The sequence below is a fragment of the Numida meleagris genome, chromosome 4 (genome assembly GCF_002078875.1).
Source record: "Numida meleagris isolate 19003 breed g44 Domestic line chromosome 4, NumMel1.0, whole genome shotgun sequence".
Classification (NCBI taxonomy): domain Eukaryota; kingdom Metazoa; phylum Chordata; class Aves; order Galliformes; family Numididae; genus Numida; species Numida meleagris.
The window spans coordinates 86,643,702-86,659,508 of NC_034412.1; the positions used below are offsets into that span (position 1 = coordinate 86,643,702).

A 15,807-nucleotide genomic window follows, 5' to 3' on the forward strand; every position below is an offset into this window, starting at 1 on the left:
GGGGGGCGGCCGCTCCCGGAGGGCATCCCCGGCGGCGGCGGCGGCGGGCCGGGAGCGCGTCTCGCTGCTCAGCACCTCCTTCGTGCTCAAAGGGGACGCGTCTCACAACCAGGCGATGGTGCACTGGACGGGCGAGAACAGCAGCGTGAGTGCAAAGGGCGGAGCGAGCGGGTCGGGGGGTTCCCCGTTCTGGCCGGGGCTTCGCTCCCGCAAGTTACGCGGCGTTCGGCGCCCGCCGGGCTCGCCGCTCCCGGTGCCCGGGGCTCCCGCGGGGCGGACGGGTGGCGAAGCGCCTCCGCCGCTCGCCCAGAAGTTTGCAAAGTTGGCGAGCGCGCATCTCGCACGGGGCCGGTGCACAGCGAGGAGGAGGAGGAGGAGGAGAAGGAGGGGGAGGGCTCGGCCCCGGCCCCGACCCCGACCCCGGAGCGCTGTCCGGCGGCGAGCCCCGGGCAAAGCGGAGGCGAGGGGCTGAAAGCCCCGGGTTCGGTTGCCGCGGCTCGGTCGCATCCCTCTGAGCCCCACGCAGCTTTCCCGTCGCCGCCGCGCCGCGCTCAAGCACCGGCAAGCAAAACAGAAGCGGAGCAGAAATCGATGGGAGCTCTGCACCGCGCCGGGGGCAGCGCGGGGGGCCGGGTAGGGCCGGGAAGCTCCCGTGCGTCCCCGAGCACCGCAGCGCCCCGAGGAGCTCCGCAGCCTCAGGCGCGGCTCAGGATCGTGCACCGGGAGCGGGCTCGTGGCGGAGCGTCGGCAGCGGCCGCAACTTTTCTCGGTTGGAGCCGCGTGCCGTCCCTCGGCTATTTAGTTCCCGATTTTAGGCAGAAACTTTCAGGGTGATCTGCTTTTAACTCGTTTTCAGTGTCAGCTGTCCTCGCTTCTTTATGTGCCGGCCCATAGCGGTTGTGCGCTCGCACGGATGATCTCCGGGATTTGTGACTTCTAATTTATTCGGCGCTAAAACGTTGCATCCTAACAGTGTGCATCGTAGGGAAGCATGGCACGACACCTTGCACTGTTTGTGCAGGAAAATATTGTTATGGAGGCTCAAGACCAACTTTCTCCTGGAGGATTTGAGCGTTTCTTGAAAACTCCTGTGGGTTTTTGCTGTAGTTCAGCTAAGATTGAACTTTGTGAGCTTAGCGTAAAGTTTGCTTAAACTTGGCTCGGTTTGGAGCACTTGCTCTGTAGTTGGTGCGGATGTGCGAGTTGTCGTCCTCTCTGTAGGACATCGAGTCCCGTGTTTCTCCTGCCCCGCTGCCACCCGAGGTGCGTGGCTGCCCGGCTGCGCCGTGCGGGTGCGGCGGTCCCTTGCGCTGCGTTAGCGATCCTGTGGGAGCTCCTCGCGCTGCTGTGTGTCGGGGTCGGAGTCGGCACAGCGCCTGACGCTTTCAGAAGCAGTTTGCGAGCCGCTCAGGAAGGCGCTGTGCGATGATGGCTGTTTCATTCTCGCAGAACGGGTTGCAAATCGGCAGCATCACCCGCTCGCATTCTGTCGTTCCTCCGGATTCTGTCCTTCCTCCGTCTCTCCCTGCTGGGCTGCTGCTGTCTCCTCTTTGTGGACCACTGCGGGCTGTCAGTATCTCTGCTTTGAAGGATTCAGTATTAAAAAGTTTGCATAAATTCATTTTTTTGACATAAAAGACAGGTAACAGCTTTCATACAAAGTGTCTGGAACCGTGAAATGAACGTAGCAGAACCTTGCTGATCCACGGCTATAACAGTGGTTTCCTCACCTCTCTGCAAAGATTTAGTAACAGATGCTGCAGCCGAGGCTTCTATTGCTACAATGGTATTATTTCTTTCTAGGATGCTACAGTTCACTCCCTAGTGCAGCCTGAAGTAGTCTGTTCAAAAGCAAAGATAAATGGCAGGTGTCAGAATGAATGAAAGTAGATGCAACTTCTTAGTTCTTCTGTGTTTGCTTGTTTACTGTCTGCAAATTCAGTACTGCAGGGTGGTGCTCTCATCCCGTGTGCATGGAGGCATTCTCCATGGCATTTCCACATTGAATACAACATACTTTTTTGCAGTTACTTAAAAAGTGTGCTCTTACCTTACCTGCCACCAGGTGACTGCTGCCAAGTGAGCCTGGGTTTGAAGAAGTGTCCAGGTAATGAAAGCCTTTGCTGTCCCAGCCCCATTGGAGCAGCCTTTTTGCTGTGGATATTTTGAAATATGGCTGTCAGCAGTTCTTTCTGCACTTTTTTGTCTTGTTAGCTTTGTTATATTGCTCGCTTCCAGTAGAAGAGCTGATTTTAACAAAGGCTTCTAGGGAAAAGTGATTTGTAAAGAGTCTGTAGGTTTTTTTTTTTTCCCCCCTGGAAAGAAAGTGAAAGAAATGCATTAAGCCCAGAGGAAGCAGGATGGGTTTAAAGGGTTTGGAGTGAATTATGTTGCCTCTGTGTATGTGAGATGAAAATGTTTGAAAATAAACACCTAACTCAAAACATTCTAAGATTGTCTTGAATATTTACTTGCTTATTTCACTTTGGTTGAGAGTTTGGAGGTAGGAATGCTAACATCCAGTGCTCCCTGGACCTGGCACCGTGCTGTCACAGGCCCAGGGAAATCTTCCTTGTCCCAGAAGTCTGCACTTGTGTTGTGAGTGCTGCTCTGCCCCAGCACTGCTGTGAACAGGAGTGTTGCTTGGAGCCGGGATCAGGCGCTGTAAGCAGTCCTGAAGTGTCACCGCAGACATCTGGCACCTCGTTGGAGGTACTGAGCACTTTGTAAACCAGGGAGCTCAACTAGCTCTTTACCCTTAACAGCTACAGGGCTGAAAATTTGACAGTGATGAGCTCCAGATGACCGTATATCCCCTTAAACACCTCACCTAATAAAATAAATGAAGAAGAAATTGTGCTCCGTGCTGGGGAGACAAATACCCGTAAAAGCCGAGGGGCAGCCTCCAAGGGACGCTCACCTGCACGGCTGGTTCGCTGAGAGCACCTCAGGGAAGTAAGTGTGTGGACTGAGGGTGGAAAACAAATCTGACAGGGGCAGATGTGCACGTGGAGCTTTTAAAAATGTACTTACATCTTGTAAATTCTCCAGTGCCTCCAACAGTGGAGCATGTGATTTTTGGTTGCAAGGCATGTCTTGAAGGAAACTAAGGAAGCTATAAACTAAGTTGTTCCTCTCTCATCCCGCTTTGCTGTACTGCACGAGTCTGTTGTGTACGTTGTGATCCTCTCATAATGCCGTTAGTTTTGTGAAGCAGGGAGACTGGCGGATTCGATAGCAGAATTTGTGGTTAAACGGATTGTAAAGTGAACTTCTATCAGTGGGAGGGTGACTGTGCTCCTCCTGGTTTTGTCAACAGGGAGCTGTGCAGGGAGGTATGGAAATTGCTTCCTGCTTTGTGTCCTCCTTGCTTTTATTTTGTATTCTGATAGTTAATTATTTATGGATTCCATACACAGTAAGCCTCTCCCTGGCCTTTCTTGGCAGTGGGATGCACAATTACAACTGCTGCTAGTGACGCAAGCCATGCAGACCCGATCCCTGTAGCATCACGAGTGTGGCTGCTTGGTGAATTCCTGCACTTGGTATTTCTGCTCTCTGTCTCCTACGTCCACAGCAATCTGTTGTGCACTAATACTTTCAAACAGAGGTTTGTGCAAGTGGAACTCATTTCTTTTCCAGTCTTAAAATATCATAAACAGAAGCCCTGGCAGCCAGGTGTCGTGGCACACTGATTGCTCTGGGCAGGGCTGGTGGCTGAGGTTGTGGAACTGATAAACAACACAGAGTTGTGCATCCTCAGGTACAGGAAGCATGTGTCCGGAGCAGCCTCTTGCTGTGCTCAGCTGCAAATGGATGTCCCCAGCTTTACTGTACTGCCTATAGATTACCCATTCTGACTTAGGGAAAACAGTCACTTTTGATAGATAACACTTCAAAAATCCCTGTTTTTCTTTAGGAGACCTTATAGTCATTCCAGAAGCCTTTTTTTTTTTTTTTTTTTCCTTTTGTGCTACGTAAACAACTTTCTTTGCAAAACTGTATTCTTTTTGACCCTCCTGGAGAATTCCCATTGTGCATTAATACTAGCTGATTTTAAAAAACATCAAAGCCAGAACAGAGCTGCAGGAAGAATGAGGCTTGTATTCACAGTTGATTTTGATTCCTAGGATGCTCGTCATGCTGCGTGCAGACTGCTAAAGTGTTGCAAACAGGACTTTGGCCAACTAGTTCCAAGTCTGCAGCTTTGTGGTGCCACTATTTCCTTTCTTTGTTTGTTGTCACAATATTAAGCCCCGTGCAAGCACTTATTTGTCCCATACGTTGATGTCATGATCCCTCATAAATGTGTGATTCTTTGTTGTGGGAAATAAACAGAAATGCACACACAATCTTTCCAAGACTTAATATTTAGCAGTAGCTTATCAGAAAGGAAGATTTGTACATCCACAGCATTTACTGCACTCAAACTTCAGCTGATCCAGACTTTCTGATGTACAGATACTGTGTTTAATTTAAAAACAGATTTACTTTGTAATACAGTTTCACAGTATATGATTTGTAGAGTTTAGTGATCACTAAATGCACTCTTCTAGCAGATATTTTATTTAGTTGTTTTTCTGTTGTATTCAGTTGGCAATAAATTGTGCTGGGGGGATCTATAGAAACCTTGACTTCAATATTACTGTAGCACTATCTGTAATGGCGAATGTAATTATCTGTCCAAACTGGGTGAAAGCCCATCTGTGGTGAGGTTTAGGTGCTGTTTCTCAAGAGTAGCCAGAGTACTTTTTTATGAAACTCGAAGGAGCATGAGGTCAGAAATCCTAATTGCTCAGACCTTTGATAAATGGCAGAGGTATCATGAAGTGAAAGGCAAATTTCCCACAGCGAGGATCTTTAAGATGATAGCGTGATAGAAAACAAGCAGAAACCAAACCCAGTAATCATATTTGAACGGAACAACAGAATCCCACGCTGAAAGCAGGCTGATTTTAAGCTCACTGAAGAAACTGAGGAGTTTGGCATAATCACGTTTTTTTTTTTGTGTGTGTGTGCGTGGATTTTTTAAAAATTATAATATGAATATTATGACATCATATATTTGTTTCTGCCAGCCTCCGCTTTCCCTCTCTCCCACCCCTACAGCATGCTGCCCACACTGCTGCCTGCTGAGCTCTCTTGCATTTCAGCAAAATCCACCTGATGAAAAATAGGAGCACTTCTTGTCCCCTGTGCAGGCATTTAAAACTGATGCATAATTTAATTAGTAAGTATGTGTTTTAAACATACCTTCCATGCCACCCCTCTGTGTCATACCTGGGTTTCCCTGGGTTTGCTGGTTGGACTAGCGCTGCCTGCTTTGCATTGGATCAAGCTACCTGCAGCCTCAGTGTGAGCAGGTGCTGCCATGCCGATGCTGGGAGGTGCTCAGAGAGAGCCAGTGTGGTACATGGGGTTTGAATCTAGGAAGGAAATTTAGCAGTAAGTACTACAGACATAAGATTGAAATCACCTGTCTGATACTGGTGATGTATTACAAGTGCACAATGAACCAAATCTGGCTTAATAGCAATCATTAAACCTGTGTTTAGGCTTTTGATGGCAGGATCACATATCACAGAGGGAATTTCATACTGCAGGTATGTACAGATTTATGAATTAAAAGCATGAAATTACTCAGACTTTGGAAGTGTTTTTCTCCAAGCCATTAATATGCCTAAATAAAATATTTTGTGATTGTGTCAGTTAAGACCAAAGGATGTTAGCATGAGGTGAGACCATCTGCAGTGCAATGCAGGTGGGATCCTTCCTCTTCCTGGAAGCAGAAATTCATTTAAGCAAAAGCTTGAAGTATAGGTTGGCATTAGTCTGCAATGTATGGTTGCTTGCAGTAGCTCACGATGAAACATGATGACCTGCAACATTCCTTTGGCATTTTTATTCCCATAGTCTCACATTCTTTACCAAACATTCCCATCCCCAACCCTTAACCCCAGCAATACTAATATTAAACCCTAACAAATCACCAATGACAAAAACACTTGAAAGTAGAAATAGATGGGATCCTTTGTCATGTATAGCCTCAGCCTTCACCTATAAGCTTGGACTTGTGCAGTGGGAAGCAGGCAGAGCTGGTCCTTGGGCTGATGTCTTCAGTGGTAGTCTGAATGTCCATGCTTGAGAAAGCTGGGATGAGTTGTCTTCTGGGAACTTGGGTCTCTTCTTATTTTAGAGGGGCCTGGATGACTAACTGAGGTGAAACACAGAATTTAAAGTTACTCCTAACCCAGATATCTGGGGTTTATTGCATTTCCTTCCCTATGGACTAAGTTAGGAACTAAGGTTGTGTTGCACAACCTCTGTGTGAAAATACAGCCACAGCTCTAACGTTTTCATAATAGCAGTTTTACTTACATGTATCCTTAACAAACAGAATTGTCTGCTTAGAGGGTATTCATTGACAGAGATTACACAAAGGTCTAAGTTTTAGGCCAAGGACTGCTCCGACAGCTGATTAAGTCTTTTTTATTTTTTTTTCCTAATGACTTGGAGTATTCATACATAAATGCAGCTTTAAAGGGAGTTGCTCCTGTGCACTGCAGAATGCTTAGTGTCGTAGGTGTGCGGTGGTACATCTGCTAGGCTCGGGTAAGTGGAGAAGTGCCACATTTATGGATCCCATTGGATTTTGTCAGCCCTGGGTGAGACTGCTGTGGTAAGAGGGATGCTCTGCCACTGCTCTTATAGGGCTGAGCCCCACTGATGCTGCTGTGAGCTCCAAAGCAGCGTTGTCAGGTTTGTGGGAAGCATCAGGGCAGGGTAAGGCATGGCTGGAGGTACAACACAAGGTTCCAAATGAAGGGATTTGGGAATAAATTGAACTTGAATGGGATTACTGAGGAACTTTGCCAATGAGTTTCATGAGTTTCCTCTGAAATACCATTTGCAGTACACAGCTTATTTTGTGCCTCAGTTTCCTACCTGCGATGTGAGGATAACGATAATTCTCCATCACTGAAGACTACTGGTGTTCTCAATGAGCTGGGCACTTTGATATTAAAATAATGGTTACTGCTTGAACATCGAAAAGAGGCATGACTACAGGAGATCAAGAGATCACATCTATGGTTTCTTTGTTCCTTTGGCTGTTTGGCAGAACGGCCTAGGAGTCGGAGAAGAAAAGACTCTCCTAGGTCATGCCTGTGCTGATGTTTGTTTTGATCAAGGCAGCTTTTAATCTGTAGTCCAGTTTAATTCAAATGCCTGGCCTCTGGCACATCAGTTGTCAGACCAGTGAATAGACTTAAGAGTATGTGGCTAAAAACATTTTCAGTGAAGTTTAACTTGTATTTAACTTGTTCCCTGCCCCCCGCCTCATTTACCCATATACTTGAATAACTGTGCTTCTTTCTCACTGTGTGTACCTTGCCTGCTTTTGTAGACTGGTTATTATTTCTCTGAATAACTTCTATTTTAGCTTTTTGCATTTTCTTTCTTTCTAACTCACTTTTGCTAGCACTTTAATTGCACCGTCTGAATAAGACCATGCCTGCATTTAGCAGTATTTACCTACAGTGTATTCGATGGGCACATTTTTAGAAATTTACAGGCACGCAGATTATTGTTCACTTCTGGTTTCCCTCTAGTGCTCATAATAATCTGTGTTTTCAAAAAAAGAACAGTAAGAATAATAGAATAATATATATATTATTTCAAAATGATAAGTCATTTTCCTGGTCACTAGGAGAACTCTAGTTATTGTGGTTTCTGAGCAGTAACATTGTAATAGGTTTGTTCTTGTAGATGAAGTAGATGTAATTAGTGTTTCATCTTTTCCCCTTCACTTTATGAAATTTGTCTCTTCCCTGTGCTTACTGGAGAGTAAAACTGCGTGACGTGTGGAAGTGTGGTGGCAGTGCCTTTCTGAACCCCAACTGCTGGGATGTGTTCTTATTCCTGCTGAGCAGTAGCCCCATGTGTACTGGCCAGCATGCAGCAGATGGCAAGCTGCAGTCTGTGAAAACGCATTTGTTATTACTGCTACTGTCTCCTCTCTGCTCCCCAGACTGTGAGTGCCACAGGGAAGGAGCAGCCTTTCCCCCTGCATGTGCACGAGCAGGCTGTGGTGCACCACGGCTCTGCTCCGAGGTGGCAGCGTTTGGGTGCTTCTGTAATAGCAATAGATAACGATGATGATGGCTGGGAATTGAGTTGTTCCACCTGTAAATTCTAGCAGTGCCTAGCCTAGCTTCCTAACTGAGCCACAGCAAAGTTGCTTTTCTTAGGTATTGAAGAACAACCTGTGTGTGGTTAATGTATTTCTACACTGCCACAGCATGACAGATGCCCATGGGGCTGGAGCTGGGGGTTGGAGGAGTGTGTTGGAGACACTCGTGGAGCTTTGGACAATGTTTCACAGTGTTAAATGTGACTGAATCTGAAGAAACAGTTGTTACTTCATTGAAAACACAGTTGTATCAGGGGATGGTAGGTTGCCATAAAATCCTCCTGGGTCTAAGTTCAATAAGATATTTTCCCTGTGTTTGCTATCAGAAAATACCTTGTTCCTTGCTTTTTTTTTTTTTTCAGAGGATTGGAGCTGTCTGTGAGTCTAAGGCATCTAAATCTGCAGCAGTACTTGTTAAATCTTGCCATTTATGGAAAACAGGATATTTTTTCTTGGTTCTTCCGCTTATGTTCCTAGGTATTGTGTGGAGTGTTCAGCGTAAGTAGGCATTACCGTTAGCACAAGCACAGATTAGAAAACAGCCCTGAACTCTTTAACCCCTTTCATACATTCAATTCAGGAACCTGTGAGCCAAATGTTTCAGGGGTCTATAGTGACAAACACCAGGGAATGTCCAGGGGCCTGGCTGTGATGCTGGAGACCTGTGGTCACGTGCAGTTGGACACAACCAAACTGGTAATGCTCTTTTGCCCATGTCACCTCCACATGCAGTGATCTCTGCAGTGGAAATCAGAGGTGAATGCTTGGGATCCCGTGTAGGTGGGAGTGTATGTATGTGTAGTGCAAGGCTCCAATCTCAATGACTCTTAACTAAACCCCTTTGTCCCAGACCACAGCAGGCTGGTGCTATCCTACTTCCGTATCTAAGTTCCCAGCTGGTCTTTAGAGTGATCCCACTCTGTTCTCTCTGAGCACTTTATAGGGCACTGTTGAGGCTGGTAGGGTTAAAATAAGATTTGGCTGCTACATATTGGTTTGTGGATACACTTCATGAGTATCATTCCTTCTGGCCTCTCTCATTTTAGCCTTGTAAACCACACAAGTTTAATAAATAAGTGTAGGACTCTGGAGTCTTGGGTATGGTAGCATTTAATGTGGTTAGAGCATAGACACAAGCAGGCATATGAAGTAAAAAGCTTTCCTCTCCCAGACCCAGATGTCACCCCACAGGCACTAGAGCTATTTCATTACGATTTCATTAGAGCTGCAGCTTTTGATTTAGAGGGAAATTTCTTATTTTGTTAATTTGTTTGTCCTTTAATCAGTGGTTTCCCATGTTTCCCTGCCTGTTTTCCAACCACATAATGGCAAGCATATTGAGGTCTCAGCTGTTTGGAGGGGGGTCTTAAAACATATTCTTTGCCCTGAATGAGATGTAAAATATGAACAGTGAATGGAGGCTATGCAAAACATCTATGCTGGGAGTGCAGTGGCTTTGGAGTAGGAGCTGTGTCCTGAGTACAGCTGATGGAGCACAGAGGAGTAACACTGAGCTCCCTGGCTGTTCTTAGTTCTGTTGGTGCTGGAGGTAGAAAATTAGGAAGCCATTACTGATGTTGATCCTAGGCTTTGCTTTCTTCCTGGATGAAGGAGGCCAGTATTGGCAGAGCCAGCTGAGACCCCATCCTGTCCTTCGTGAGGTTTTCAGCCTTGTAGGAAAAACGAATATGACGGAATCCAGTTATTTTTAACTCTCTTGTATGTGACAGCCACTGAGGTGCTGCTGAACACATGCAGGAGAGAGGAGGATGTGTAGATGGAGCAAAAGTGCCCATAGTTTTGGAGCAAGCAGCCCACTATCAATGCTTTAAACTTCTCTTGGGGCTTAGCTATTGTTATTAAACTTTAAAGCAACTGAAAAGAAGAGTAGCAAGAAACTATGTTGCGTATCAGATGTGCAGCATTTTTGTAGCTTTGTGAAGCCCAATTTGTGATTTGCTGGCTAAACTACTGGCTCCTGCTAAGGAAGATGTAGAAGGAACACGTTCCCCTGCACCTTGCCTGAATTGAGAACCTCTGCTTAAAAATGGCAAGATGTAGCTCAGCGAACACATTTTCAGTTCCTAATGAAATACATACGTTCTTCATACAGCATCTCTCAAGGGCTACTGTGCAGAGCACTGAGGGCCACTAACAGGGTCTTCTTTTCCTTCCTTCCTCCTCAAGTGCTGTAAAACAGATGTATTTTTATAAAGTCAGATACATTTACAGAGTTTTGAGCCTTTTTTTTTTTTAATGTCATTGATCCTGAAGAACTCTAAGAGACAGCATTTTTAAAATCTGTTGTATAAGCATCTTGTGCCCTTTGTTCTGTTCATTTAAATAATCTTGGAGGAAAAGGAGAGAGGACTTAACCAGCCATGGGAGATTGATACCAGGCTACTGTATATAATCAGTGTGAGAGCTAGGTTGTAGCTGCTGAATTATCAACACACAATCAATTTTAGCTTGGTTTAGCTGACTTCACAAATGCCACTTCTTAAACTGGTACAAAGTGGCACAACTTGAGACCTGAGTGAAAGACAAGCATCTTCATCTGCTCATGGGTTTGGTTTGGTTAGTCTGTGAACACAGGAATGTTTGGGCTGATCTGTGCGTTCTGTTGAGGCAGTGGATGCTTAACGAATGCTAGAGCTGCAGGAGAAGTTTGAATCAATGCATGTATTATTGTGAAGGATTGCTTCTCAGCTCTAACGTTTGTGACTGCAAAGAGACTGTTCTTGAAGATGGGAAAGTAGGGTTGCAGAAGGAAATAATCTTTATCTTGTTCGCAGAAACTGCCAACAAGGCTGTTTGAGGCATTGCTGTGCTTTGTGGACTGCTTGGAGGCTCCCTAAGGGAGCAGGACTTAGCCCGGCGTGGTGTTTCACAGGGGTCGGCAGCTCAGAAGTCAAGCCCAGTGAGATGAGAGCACTGAAATTCCCATGTAGGCATACACAGTGTGCCAGGAAATAATATAAAGGGTTCATAGTCTTTGGCTTACAGGCTGTTGTGTGTGGAGGGTTTGCACAGAATATGCAAGCTTTTCATTTTTTGCCATGACTAAATAGACTTGTATTTATTAACTGAACCTGAATGTCATAATCGCTGTCACTCAGCGAGAAACTCTGCTCCCCTTGGGCAAATTCTGTGTCTGTCTTTTGTTTCTCTTACTTTTCCGTTTGCTTTTTGTATGACTCTCATTCCTCCTCCCTCCTTTTCTTTTTCTGTCTCTGTGAGTCCCCTTTGTTATTCTCCCTTCATTTCTTCTCCGTATTAAATCACCTTTCTCGCCCCTGAGGCTTAAATAGCATCATCTTCCCCTTTCCATCTAGAAGGAAAGATCTTCAGAGATGTGGTTGGTAATGACCCTGACGTGTCAGCACTCCGGGAGATGCCATTCCAGGAAGCATAGACGTACACACTGGGTCACATACTGTCTGCAAGCTTGGACAGAGCGGCATTGCTGAAGGAAATCCTTTCTTCATGACAGTGTCTGTATCTCTGGAGGATGGCAATAACAGGTGTTCAAAAAAGAAGTCCCCCGAATCTAACTTCAGCCTGGCCCCAGGGCTGTGTTCCCCTCATGCCCTGAGCCTGAAGCTGCAAAGTGATCTCTTAAACTCATCTAGGGGTAGGCTGGGGACACAAAGGGAAATGCGCTGCTGCTGTGTCAGGCTTCTGCTGAGTTTAAATGATCGTAATTAGAAATGAAAGACTCAAAATCCCATTTCCAGTCATCCAGTTCTATAATCTGCACATACCATCTAATAAGTATGTGTACATTACCCATCACTGGAATTACTCTGCTGCTCATCCAAGCTTAATTGAAAAATAATCGTAATCTATTCAGTGTTACATTTAGTGCTTAAATGAGGTATTGCGAGGAAAACACAACTTCTGAAATGTGGATTGCCGTGGATTTCATTGTTCGGGCTTAGTTCCGATATTAGTGCCCCTCATTCTGATATCTGGGTGATGTCACTCTGGTACGTGGCTTTGCAAGTATACCTCGTTATTACTTCTTGCAACGTATAGGAAGTGAATTCTTTCTCCTTTAAATGAAATATTTACAAGCTGTTACTTATTGCAGGAATTTAAATGAATGAAGCTTCTTTTGAAAACAAATGCAAGCTGAGGAAAGCAAAGGCAGCAACTGAGTGTGAAGGTGTCATAGAAGGGAAGCTGTGCAGCTCGTGTACGTAAGTTCTGCTGCTTTAGCTGAGCTGGCAGTGGAAGGCAGGGAGTGCTGGGGGCTTGGTGCTGGCACAGCCCATTGCCTTGAGGCAGGTGCACTTGTGGTGCAGTCACTGTAGTTCATGGACTGAGTGTGTTTGTCTAACATGCAATTGATACTGTCCTATGGGAATGGTTTGTAAGAAGAGCATGAGAATGTCTGTGAGAGGCTAGACCCATGGATATCTAGGGAGAGCCTCAGAATCAGCTGGCTGCATTGTGACCCTTCACCAGACAGCTTTTCTAGCAGGCAGCACTCTGTTGCTTGGGGGTCACTGCAGAGCTTTTTGAGTGGAAGAAATACATCTCGTTTATAACCATGGAAGATGGACTTACACAGTTCAGTGTAACAGTTGGCCAAAATTGCTAGTACTGAATTTCTATTAACCACGATCCTTCCCGCAGATCTGAATGAGCCCGGTTTTGGAAGTTTGATCTCTGAGTAGCTTAAATTTTGTGTTTTGTAGTCACACTGTAGAATTTCAAAACAATTTCTTACTATATTGATTTAAATAATATTTAAATTCCAGCAAATTACATAAGATAACAAATATTATCTGTCATCTCATAATTGACACAGTATTTATTTTTCTGCTGTTAAGTTTCTCACCAGTTTGAGAAATTTAAGGGATGCTGTTTCACTTAAGTCAGTGTTGTGTCTGGAAAGAAAGATGCATGGCAAAAGTGGTTTTGAGATGCCTTTTTGTTTTTCTAGATTTTATTGAAGCATCTTTTTAGGAGTGTTGCATGATGGTACTGCTGTATGAAAAAAAGTTCTAAGCATACTGAGCTTTTCCTTCGCTTATTTAAAGTGGAATTAATATTCATTAAATGGACAACCTCATCTGAGCCAGGATTAACTTCATCTTGAAGCTATTATTCTCTTGCTACTTAAGCAATACAGTATATGTTCTTATCAACAATTGAGTCTCATTTTTAATTTATGAAAGTTTACCTGAGAGTATTCACGTCTTACCCTTTCCAAGTATGAAAAAATGCCTTTAATGTCTTAGTGCTTGACTTTGAACAGCTAATCTTCTGCTGTGCTGTGTAAGAAAGTTGTTTTGATATGTACAAGATTTGCTGCTTGTTTGTTCCATGTTTGCATGGCAAAATCAAGCTAAGCTTTTTTTCAGTAAAAAAAATCAGTGATTCTGTTAAAACAGAAATCAATCCTTTTCTCTTAAGTTACTTCAAGGCCAATTATTAAAAAGTCATGATCCCGCTTCTTAGATTTTAAGAAGTCTGAAGGTAAATTTTGAAAATTTTCTTGCTCATTTTTATTTACAAATACTTCATGCTTTGCGCTATCTTTCAATTTTTAATGTTGGGCTGGAGGATATCAGTAAAAACATTTAATTGCAGTGGACTGTCTGTAGGCTCCATGAGAACCCACGCTGTGATTAGATTTCTAAGCTAGTGTACGGTGCACTATTTCATTGACTTAAATTTCACACATTATTGAAGGATTCTTAGCTTTCATTTGCCTCACGGTTAATTAAGGCTTCACAGTAATGGGAAACAAGACCGGCAGAAGCCTACAAAATGGCAAAAAGTAAGCACAAAATGGGTAATGCCTCAAGAATTATATGTTAAATATTGAATTCCACACTGTTCTTTCTTATTTTTTTCTTCTTTTTCATTTTTCCTTAAACATTTATATGTTGTTGAATTCATCTAGAAAAAGCAAGCTTGTTCCTCAAGTAGGGGTTGGTTTGTTGTTTTTGTCTTCTCTCTCTCTCTTACTCCTCTGCCTTACCTTCTATGGATTGGTTAATTTAATCTTTCTACCTGCTGCACTGGTTTGCTTGGCCTTACTAGAGTCAGTAGGAAGGCACATCAGTGGAATGAAACTATTATCCTGATCAACTTACCATCACTGCAGATAGAGAGAAACCAGCTGGCATGAGTGAATTAATCTTTGCATCAATCTCCCTGCACAGGCAACCAGTTTAACAGAGAGAAACGAGAATGGAGGCCTCACCACTACCCTGTTGTGGAAGGCTCCCTATTTTACAGTGTCATCCTTCAGAATTTACTGATGCTCTCTACCATCACTTAGTTATGGGAGCAATGGTACTTGTGCTTTTAAAAGCTAACCATACAATATTTCTGAATCCAGAGCCTGTAGGAAGCAACAGCAGGCTTCACTGTTTAGTCAGTCACCGTACTAGTCACCATACTAGTTAAGAGGTATTTAAGCCACAAAGGCATTAGAAGGGATCTGTCGTAGCTAACAGCATGAGATTTATCTACTTGAGAAAGGAGACCAATTTTATTCATAATTTTTTAGTATACCCAGCTGCGTAGTGTAGTTTTTGTACCTCATGCATACTAATAATTGTGAGGAATGACATACTGTTTTAGTAGGAATCATTATTATGCTCAGCATGGGGAAAAATTGTGTTTTTGCTCTTCTCCATCACTTTTTTGGTGGAAGAACAGAAGTGCAGACAAGCAGATCTGTTCTTTAATGAAAATTTTCAGGTCACTATACTATATAACTTAGGTAATGGCTTAAATAGTCAAGTTAAAGGGAAAATAATTAGAAGGCTAATTTGGATTCACCCTTCCCTATTACTGTTTAAAGATGCCGAACGCTGAGTTCCGTTACTGCTTCATTTAGTTTGGCTGTTGCAGTGACCTAACTCCTCCTGAGTCAGGCTGCTCTCATCTCAATATAATGCAGGGTTTTTGTGCTGCTGGATTGGAGCATGTAGTACCTTTGGCTTTTCTGATAACGTAAGATTTAGAAGCAAATAAGCTGGCGTACTGGCTTACATAAGGGAACAGACTAGCTCTGTGTTGTTCCCCAAGGTGTCATCGATTCTATTTGCATTACATGGTCAAATATTTATATGTGGTATCATTGAGGCTAACAAAAGGTTGTCATAGGGCAGTGATTATGTCACAAATTGTGACATATCCCTGTTGATGGGTAGTATAATGTCAGCATGCCATGGTGCAAATGTCATCATTTTGTGATGTGACAAATTGTCCCTAAGGACAGACTTTTAAAAGAACTTAACTGATGTTTGAAAAATGAATTGGTTTAGACGGATTTCATTTGCGTCATATTTAGGAACGATCAGAAGTTTAGAAAGCAAAGCTTGCAGCAATTTGTATCACTTTTCATTCTTGAAGGGTCTTTGCCAATGCCACAAACTTTAGTCATTATATACGTGATGCTTGGTTAGCAGACACGTTTGTTGACTCATCATGCTTAAAGGCAGCTCCAGAGCAGGCAATTCTTAAATAGCTAGCGTGTTTAATTGGACTGTTCTGCTTTTTTAGCATTGTGGGTTTTTCTATTTTAGCCGCAAAACGGTAAGAGAATTTGGAATATTTCCAGCTTGTCAAAACTTAAATGAAATGAGAAG

At 43.9% G+C, this 15,807-nt stretch overlaps 1 protein-coding gene across 1 annotated transcript in view; it reads left to right on the forward strand.

The window, feature by feature from the left end:
- Positions 8-15,807, forward strand: part of SORCS2 (sortilin related VPS10 domain containing receptor 2) — a 550,592-nt gene continuing 534,792 nt past the window's right edge. The window contains exon 1 of the mRNA XM_021395917.1: positions 8-145. Coding sequence (XP_021251592.1) covers positions 116-145 — 30 coding nt within the window. The 5' untranslated portion in view covers positions 8-115. The remainder of the gene's footprint in view (positions 146-15,807) is intronic.